Genomic DNA, 9,300 nt, shown 5'->3' on the forward strand with positions numbered 1-9,300 from the left:
TCATAGAGAATGCGAGTAGGCTGAAGAATTATTTTTTACCAAATTCACCGAGGTGATATTTTAACTGCATGATTTAAATCCACTTAATACAACATGTAGGTTATGACAATTTGGTCAGATGAGGGTTCTGTGCGAAATAATTGGTAGCCCTAGAATCAGCTATGGAGAGAAAATGAGTCTCAACCTCACGCAAATGCATACAGAGTTGCACGTGTGTTCAATGATCCAAACTCGCAACAGAATGCGCAAGCTTGTCGTTTTTCCTATAACGGAAAAATACACGCCAGGATCCAGGAAATCCACACACCAACAGGACGAACAGCCCTGCATCCATTTCATTAAAGCAAAGTGGGCCAGGAAAGAAAAGGACCAGACCAAGTGAGCAATTCCGCAACAAGCACTTGTTAATGTTGGTCTAACAAAAGAGGCAACAAAAGACTGATGTATACTTTAATTTTTTTATTTAAGCCATGCATCCTGTAGCCAGTACTGAAGCACAATTATGGGCAGGGAGATGTGTATACAGTCTCAAACTGATCACCTGAAATAGAAACAGGAAATAAGACTCTTCAAACAGACAAGAGCACAGCCCAAAATCACATTGAGAAAACGCATACTTGTTTGATAGTAGTCATAAACTCGGACTACAGCTGGCTTGAGATTTTTCACTGCTAGAACTGCTTTCAGCTGGAGCGCATAAGTCATAGGGACACTTTTAGAAACCTGCAAGACAGGATAAACATGTACGTACTGCATGTAGCATTTTAATGTGGCTGGTAGGGTTAATATCCAGTATACACGTCTCACCTCTTTCAGATACACTAGGACGCGATCATCTTCAGTATCAACACGCTCCACTAGTGGGGCATACGCATTGGGTGGAGCACCAAGCTGTGGAAAGGACCCATCATGCATAGTTACATAAGTAGCTTCCAGCATCTTGGGATTTGTCACCTTAAAAGAACACCAACCGTTGAGGTGTCTGCCGTGAAGCCTGACAGAAGTTTAATGTCCACTACAACCATGTTGGTACTTCCTTTTGGTCCATTGTATCTGAAGACACACACCAAGTTCAGAAATGTTCCAGTCACATTACAGAGATTTATGCAAGTTAAAGCAGATCTTACTTCACAGTGAAGCTGAGCAGGAGTTTGTCTCCAAGGGGTCTGCATTCTCCCTTCACTTTAGTTTCAACACTCAAGGTTTTGGTGGTTTGAACAGGTGGTGGGATGTTGTAGAACATTGCAACCTACGAGTGAAAGTCCCAATTATCCTTGAGCTTGACATGCAAGAGACAGACATAGCAGCCAAAACATACAGACCTGCACAGACACGCATGCAGAACCAGTCACTTTAACACTGTATTTGCCGGGAACATTCTTCAGCGGCTTCTCCTGATACAGCAGCCGGTTGTCTCGATTCACATCAAAGTTATAAACTTCTCCTCCTGCGGAGGACTGTACAATAACTGTACTGGAGCCCTCGGAGCTGAACACTGCAGCCGCGTACAAGGAGAGAGCCTGAAGAGCCACCACCGTGTCCTGATAACCACCAACATGGGTAAAACTGCATTCATATAGACATGGAAGTTAAACGGAATATGGTGCACTTGTTGGGTAGTTTGCAGAACCTGGGTGGAAGAGAAGCCTCCATAGGGATTCTGTTGAGCCACAAGCCAGTTGACAATCCTGTTAGCATAGCCCAGATTAGCTGCAGAGAGGGGGTTTACAGCAAGAACAGCTAGCAGCACATAGGAGCTGATCTCCACTGCCAGAGTGTCACCAGATACAGTCTGAGACCAATGGAGACGTCCTCCTTCAGGAGGAGAGAGGGAGAGAAACGTCAAGACACCAAAAACAGAAATGGACTGAGAAATCTCACATTAAATGTCTAGTATATGGTTTACCATCAGTAATAGCAACATTGTCCAAGGCATTTAAAAGCTGTAATCGAGTGTTGGTCTCTCCAGCCAGACCGAACGTGTAGGCAAGCAGAGCAGTGGCGTAGGTGTTTCCCAGGTTCCCAACGACAGACCTCAAGCATGACAAAGCGCTGGTGACAACAGGATCCTGGAACAACGCAAACAAATGACACTACAGCCAAAACTGGATTGCCAATAGCTTGTGCAAATGCAACCCCTTGGCGTTTTTACCGTTGCTGGGATGTCTAGTTCAAGCAGTGATGCAGTGATGTAGGCAGTCATGGTCACATTATCACCAACCCCACCCTTGAACACATGAAAATAAAATTCAGAAAGAACCATCTCAGACCTCATGACCAAGTTACGGTTTGTGCAAAGAAACACCTTCATGGCATTGTGGTACAGAATTCCCTGTTGCATGAAACAGCCATCTGAACCCTGCTTGCTCATCAGCCAATCCTTTGCGCTCTGAATGACATGTGGATCAATGAAGATGAATTTCTGTGCTTCGCCAAAAGACCTCAGGACAAAGGCAGTCAACCTGGCAGAGAAAGTTCCCAGAGAAAACTGGTTTGTAAATGCAGTTATCCACTGGTGACAAAGAGGACACTTCTGCATCAATGAAACCCACCATGTATTGGACTCATCGTAACCAAATGTGCTGAAGGAACCGTCACTGTGCCTGTAGTTCAGTTGTCTTTGGTACCCTGTTTAGGTCAGAAACCCAGTACATGGGCAATGTGTTCAGAGACTCAGGTGGACATTGAAATTTGATAGGTCCATTCGGTTAGCATACCACTCTCAAGGTAGCCAGTGGCTCGTTCTCGGATGGCTGCGGTCAGTTGCCGAGTGAATTTCAGATACTGCAGGATGTAAATATTGGGAGAAAGAACAGCTATATTCTGTTCTCCACAGCCATATGGCATCTGTAATAGTCCATCAAGATTCTTCAAAGCACGGCCCATTATATCCCCTACAACAGGAAAACAAACATGTTAAAGCTAAAACCCATACCTGGAGGTATCAGCTAAACTTTTTGGTTCTCATTAAACAGTTTACCAATGACCGAAACAGAGCATTTGGCTGATCCCTGGATCACATTTGCAGGAAGCATCAGCACCACCTCTTCTAAAAGAGGGCTTCCTGCCAAGCAGAGTGCAAGAGACTGAAAACAAATTGATCAGAGCACTAGGCTAACATTTAACTGTACATTTGGGAGGGAAAAAAAAAAAAAAAAAAAAAAAAACCCCACTAACCCTTTGGGCACAGTAACCAACTCTGGGTCTTTATCCTCTCAACTCCTTCAGCCTACAAAAAGCATTAAAAACCAAATTCCTCAGTAAAAAAGTACCAGCAACTCAAACTCCAGAAAGTTGGTTAACACATGCTGACCAGTACAAGTAGACTTTGAGTCACTATGTCAATGCGTCCTCTTGCTGGCACGCTCACAACCTCATTGCCACACGTAGTCCGGGACTGCTCAGCCTGTGCACTGACGGTCACATTTAGAGCTCCTGTAAATGAGGACATCAGCAAACCTCACAAGACCAGACAAAAAAAAATAAAAATATATATTGATCCAAAACAGACCAAGAACAGAAGCCGTGAGAACCCATTTGAAGGTTTTTCTCCCATTGGTGCAGAGACATGAATACGGATCACTAGACACCAGTTTAAGAGTGTAGCCCGATGATGGAGCTGGAGTTACTTGTACCTGCCAGAGAACAGCATTAGTGCACATTTTCCGACGAGGTGATGCCTTATGCAAAAATAAACAAACCCTGACCATGATGCACTTGGACTGATAGTTGAAGACAGTGGCCTTCAGCTCAAAAAACTCGCCACGGATGATGGAGTAAGGCAGGGAAAGCTCCAAGAAGAAGGGCTGGAACACAGTCAACAGAGCAGGAGGTGCCAGACCGAGACCATTGGAGGACAGACAGAATGCCTCAGTCTCCCATGTGGTGATTGTGTCAGGAACCTTGACGGGAATCTTTGCCGATCCAGTGCCCCTGTGAAGAAATGACAGGTTGACAAAGGCATTTAGGATATGAAAGTACTGTGGGCAAATGGCTTTCTGGTGTCAACCATTGACATTTACAGGAGATAATCCCAACTAACCCCACATCAGCAAGTTGCCAGATCCACGTTTCTGGAAAGAATGTCCTGAAGGTCAGGTCAAAAGAGGAACTGCTCTCATCTGCTCCTTGCATGGCACCCACCAGGGCACCCATGGCAGTTTCACCCCTCTTAAAACTCACAACTGAAACAGAGGAGCAATAAACACATCTAGTAGTGCTTGCATATTGATGCACTTTAGGATGGGAACTACAAAAGAGGCATAATTGTGTTCATGACAAGTAGAAACGGCACACTCCGGAACTAACAGCGCAATAGACCATTACGGAGCAAATAGTTGCAAAGTATATCATCTAAAGAAATTGGAAGAGCTTTTTTTTTTTTTAAAAATGGGAAGTAATTTTTTTTACAGAATGCCAGACAACTGCATGGACCTACATCCGTTGTGATAATAATTCAGGCCCCTATACATCAGGCACTCCGGTTCTCGGACAGGCAAATTTGTAGCAATCTTCAACCCCACACTCTGCCAGAGCAACAAGACAGACACAAAGTCAATGTGATTCATTTAGGGGATTCTTCATTAAGCATTACAGTGCTCACAATAAACTACAAGTCAGGAGTACTTTACCTTGAAGGCGTCGTAGGCTTTGTCTGTAGGAACAGCTCGACGGGGTCTAACAATCAGGCACTCCCGTTCATCCTCCACAACATATGGGTAATCTGACGGTGATCGCATCGGGAGTAAATTGAACACCTGGGACCATAAGAGCACATCCAGGTCAAAGAGACACTAATATACCCAGTGCGTTTATTAAACCCCAAAAGACTAAAAATTTGCATTTGAAATAAACTAGGACCAAGTAATAGAGATGGAGCACAAATGTTCCAACAGGAACTTCACCAATTGCACATGGGTACCGTTTCAGCATTCAAACGTCTTCCTGGCTCCAAGATTCGGATGCTCTGATCTATTGCACTGAGGCCACACAGTGATCCTGGCTGAGCAGAGAGTGTCAAAACATTTCCCTCACCAGGAACAGCCATAACAGGGGAGAACTGCAGGGACACCTGCAACAAAACAAAAACCACAGCTCACACACACACACACACACGTCACTCGTCCCATCATAAAGGCGTTAAAGTGCTCTTCAAACCTGGTTTTTTAAACACATTTCAGTGTCAAATGTTGCACTGCCAGCAACTACATTCTCACTGGGAAGAACACAGAATGCCAGAATCTGCACTGCTGGAGCCAAATCGACAACAATTGACAGCTTGAACGATACGGTGCCACTGGTTATGGAACCAGAAGTCCTCACATCAACTTTCTCAAATCCATGTAGTATTATCACTCCTCTGGACAACACCTGACAAGTCAAACCAGTGCATCAGTGCAGACCAACAGAATTTTAAGACATCCACTACAAAACGGATATACTCACCATGTAGGTAATGTTGGTGTTGTAGTTACCAGACTCCCCAACAAAAGAATATTTGATAGTCACCGTAAACTCAGCACCACATTTCAATGGCTGCACGAGCTTCATTATAGCAATTTCACTGAATGTTGGCGTGTAGGGAGTAGCAGGTTGGAAGAGACTAACGGTCTTTCTGTCTGTGGTAAAGTATGGTGTTTTGTAACCATAAGACTCCTCAGGAGTTGCACTTGCCTGGGGAACAATGAATGGAATTGGTTCCTTGCAAGTCAAAGTCCTCAATTTAATTCAGTGTACTCAATGAACAATCATACCACCAGATTAACATCAGCATTAGGAAGACTAGCTGTATTGAGGGAGAACGTGGCCAGTCCATTTTGGTTTGTAGTGAGATTCAACAACAGTTTGGGTGGCCAGCTGGAACTCTCCAGGAGATAGACCTTGCGTGCAATTGGGGTCCCATTGAAGTTAGATGCAGAGATCTGTTAGGATAGAAAGAGGTTGGCAAGATGCATCCAATGTGAAGTGCTGAACTGAAGAATTTAAAAATTGTATGTACCTTTCCCTTTATGGTTGATCCAGGTTCAAAATACTCAGGCATGTCCACAAACGTGACACTGCCAATTTCAAACGTAAGGGATACAGTTACAGATTTTGTGACGACAATGTCTGAGAAAAAAGGTAAACCCCACAAACATTAACGCACAGAACAAACTTGCAGCAGCCTACTTTTGTTCAGATCAGAATATAGCTCACCAGTTCCCTCTTCAGTGAGGTTCACATTAATGACAAAATAATCTTGCAGACGGTCCTCAAATTTGGTGTTGAAAAACACTGACATATTGAAGGTATGGGAGGCACAGCCAGTGTCATTCATCTTGTAGCAGAACACAAAAGGTCAGTCAAGTCAACCAGATGCAGAAGAAGAAACTCCACTGTACTCACACACCTTCATGGTTTTATTCAGGCACAGAGGGGTCACCTCAGGAACCGAAATGAATTCAAAAGGCTTACGACAAACTTCAATCCATGTTTGACCAGGTACAGGTTGCCCATATGTGTATCTGGGAAACGGTACAATGACGTGTCACTCACCAACGACAAGAGGATTGGGAAGGTTAAGAAAAAAGGCTTCACTTACTTGCCACAAACCTCAACTTTCAGTCCCACATCTCCAACACTACACATCTGTGGTGCTCTCACGGTAACGTCAAACTTGGGTAAAACTACACCAGAAACAAAGTGCTTACTCAAGATCTGAAGTTACCCATTCTGATCGTTTTAACCCTTTAACTCACCGTATTCTTTCACCTCAAAAACCTGCAAAATCATTCTTTCACCAATAAAAGCCTTCAGTGCGTACATCCCTAGCCGAGCCTCTGGGTTTAACTCATGAGAAAGTGTCAATATCCACCTTGTGGAGGAAACATTTGTCCACTGACCAATTCGGTTACTCTGACTGTCCTATTAGAAACAAGACAGCACAGAAAGACGGAGCAAAAAGCACAAAAAAACCCACCACAACATCTCAAGACTTGAACAGGAGCAAATTCTCACCTCCACCACCACCACACTATACTGTAAAACAAAAACAAAGAGGCATTTAAATCCACACACTCCAATATGATTGAATATTTGCATAACTGTGCTACTGCATCAAAAAACAAGTTCCATTTTAAAACAGTTTTCTTGCTCAATATGGTCAAAGAAAGATCAGGCCTAACCATTTGATCGAGAGGCACAAACTTGCCATCCACGGTAACGACTCTGAAATTCACTGTAAAATGAGAAACATTACACGCTTTAATATGAAAGCGTGCGGTAACTGGGTCAATACTGATATTCATCCCAGGGTCATTCACCCATTTGTCCTGGATTATAGATGGGTTTGTCTGTTTGGATGAAGGTCAAAGGTAGGGAAGGTCTGAACAGGACTTTCCTTTCTTCAGTCATTTTGAAAGCCCTCCCTTGAATCACCACCTTCACTTTCTGCACAGATTCTACCCCTACTTGAGGAGCCTGTAGTAGAGAAAGGTTTCGTTAAGGTACAACAAACCAGAAGGTAAAATTGCACACAGCTACACATTCACATGACGGACCCGGAAGTTATAGCAGCGCTGAAAGTCGGTTGCAGATCTCTGCTGTACAAGTTCAGTTATCACATTTCTCTCATTAAAGAGAGAAATGGTCATCGTGAGACTCTCGTTGGGTTTGAGAAGGCCTGCACACAACTTGGCCTCAGATCCTGACTCAATCACTGCAGGAAACGTCACCATGAAAAATCTGTCCAAATATACAAAACACAAGTCTGTCAGAGTCTCAGAAACCATTATGGAGTCAGTATGCATTCAGAAATAAACATGTGACTGAGCTTACACTATTAGCACAGAACAGACAACAGGGAGCTAAAGCCCTTTTTAATGGTACTTACGGCCCTGATCTTTGTCCATTAACAGCAAAGAGGAACAAGGCTAAAATGAGCCTTTTCCAAACACAAATCTCCTTTACAGCCATGGAGACAGATCATCCAAGACTCAACACAAATCAACCCTCCCTTTCAGAAATACTAAAAAAGAAAGAAAGCCTGTACTACTTTTCTCATTCATCTACACTGATATTTAAACACTTTTCTTCATTATGGGGAGGAGTTAATCAAGCTTGTTAAATTGATTTATCGCTAGAGCATTTTCTTCACTCACCTTGCCCCAATGGAAACATCCTTTGGCTGGAGCTACAACCCTTCAAAGTTGGTGTTATTTGGCAAGTAGACATGATTAACACTGATTGAACGTTGCGGGAGTTCGAGAAGCGCTACAGCTGGAGATGGGAGAGATGCCGAATCTGGCATCAGAAACATAAACAGAAATTTTTGGGTGAGTGATGAGAGAAAGAAACCACTGCATGAGATCTGTAACTTTTTGTTTCCAGGGGTGTGGTATCTGGGACTTTTTCAAAAGCTGATCTAGTGCAATTAAGAAGAATATTAAATGATCAAAAAGCAAGAGTATTCGTGATTGAGAGAATGAATAAACAGACTGTCAAATAATGGAAATATATGTCACCGACACTTACTAATACTTTTGAAGACCTCAAAGGACTTAGCTGAAATGTATTTCACAAACTAGGAGTGTAAAAACAGGGCTTCAATTCCTAATGACTGGCTAAGCCAGTATGTAGCTTCCATAAAGGGTAATGCTGTAACCCATTCATTTTAAAGGATATTGGAAGACTTTTGGCAACAGTGTTGATGAATTTCAGTAGTTTGGGGTGGACTGTGAAAAAAGTAACAAAGTTTATTGGCTGACAAGTGTTGCTATCAGCCCTACTGAGCCAGTGCCAAGAACACCACATTTCCAATGGCAAAAGTTGATGTCCGGTTAGGGCTTATGATTACGATTATGACAAAAATCTTGAGTTTTAGATTTTTTTTCCCTTGGTTGTTAGTTTTGATTTACAGAACTGAAGAACTGTCACGGCCCAGTCACCTTGTCCGGTTGAGGTTCTACCTGACTGGACCAGGGCAGTATCAGCCGGCCTTTGTGTTTTGTGTTCCCCCTTTCCGGTGATGTCATGGTTCTGTCAGCCAGTCAGGTTGGGCTTTGTCTGACAAGAACCATGACATCATCGTCCCCTGTCTGTCTTGTGTTTCGTGTTCGTGTTTAATGTGGGCGAGATTTGCCGCCGTGTGCCCTCCGTTGATGTCACGTTCATGGCACCTTGCCAAGTTGGGTGTTACGCCTGTGCAGGACCGGGGCATCATCGTTCCCTTCTCTGTTTCTGTCAAAGCGTGTATACGTTTTGCCTTTATGTGTTTCAGGGCTCGCTGGCATGCTGAATCAGTTTTTCCATGGGAATGCTGAT

At 43.5% G+C, this 9,300-nt stretch overlaps 1 protein-coding gene across 1 annotated transcript; it reads right to left on the reverse strand.

Annotated features, from left to right (window-relative positions):
• Positions 1-500: 500 nt before the first annotated feature.
• Positions 501-7,953, reverse strand: LOC127449816 (alpha-2-macroglobulin-like protein 1). Its single transcript, XM_051713388.1, has 34 exons — positions 7,871-7,953; positions 7,539-7,722; positions 7,302-7,458; positions 7,164-7,216; positions 6,997-7,017; positions 6,738-6,903; positions 6,581-6,665; positions 6,389-6,503; positions 6,196-6,316; positions 5,999-6,108; positions 5,754-5,921; positions 5,446-5,673; positions 5,158-5,370; positions 4,922-5,071; positions 4,632-4,757; positions 4,411-4,526; positions 4,043-4,177; positions 3,708-3,933; positions 3,512-3,635; positions 3,314-3,435; positions 3,178-3,229; positions 2,981-3,064; positions 2,718-2,894; positions 2,553-2,628; positions 2,306-2,462; positions 2,153-2,227; positions 1,907-2,069; positions 1,631-1,815; positions 1,323-1,541; positions 1,128-1,249; positions 972-1,053; positions 808-891; positions 618-723; positions 501-541 (listed from the first exon to the last, which is right to left on the reverse strand). Exons 1-34 carry the CDS (start codon positions 7,951-7,953, stop codon positions 501-503), a joined length of 4,326 nt encoding a protein of 1,441 aa, XP_051569348.1.
• Positions 7,954-9,300: the final 1,347 nt, after the last annotated feature.

This window comes from Myxocyprinus asiaticus, chromosome 13, assembly GCF_019703515.2.
Source record: "Myxocyprinus asiaticus isolate MX2 ecotype Aquarium Trade chromosome 13, UBuf_Myxa_2, whole genome shotgun sequence".
In the NCBI taxonomy this organism is placed as follows: domain Eukaryota; kingdom Metazoa; phylum Chordata; class Actinopteri; order Cypriniformes; family Catostomidae; genus Myxocyprinus; species Myxocyprinus asiaticus.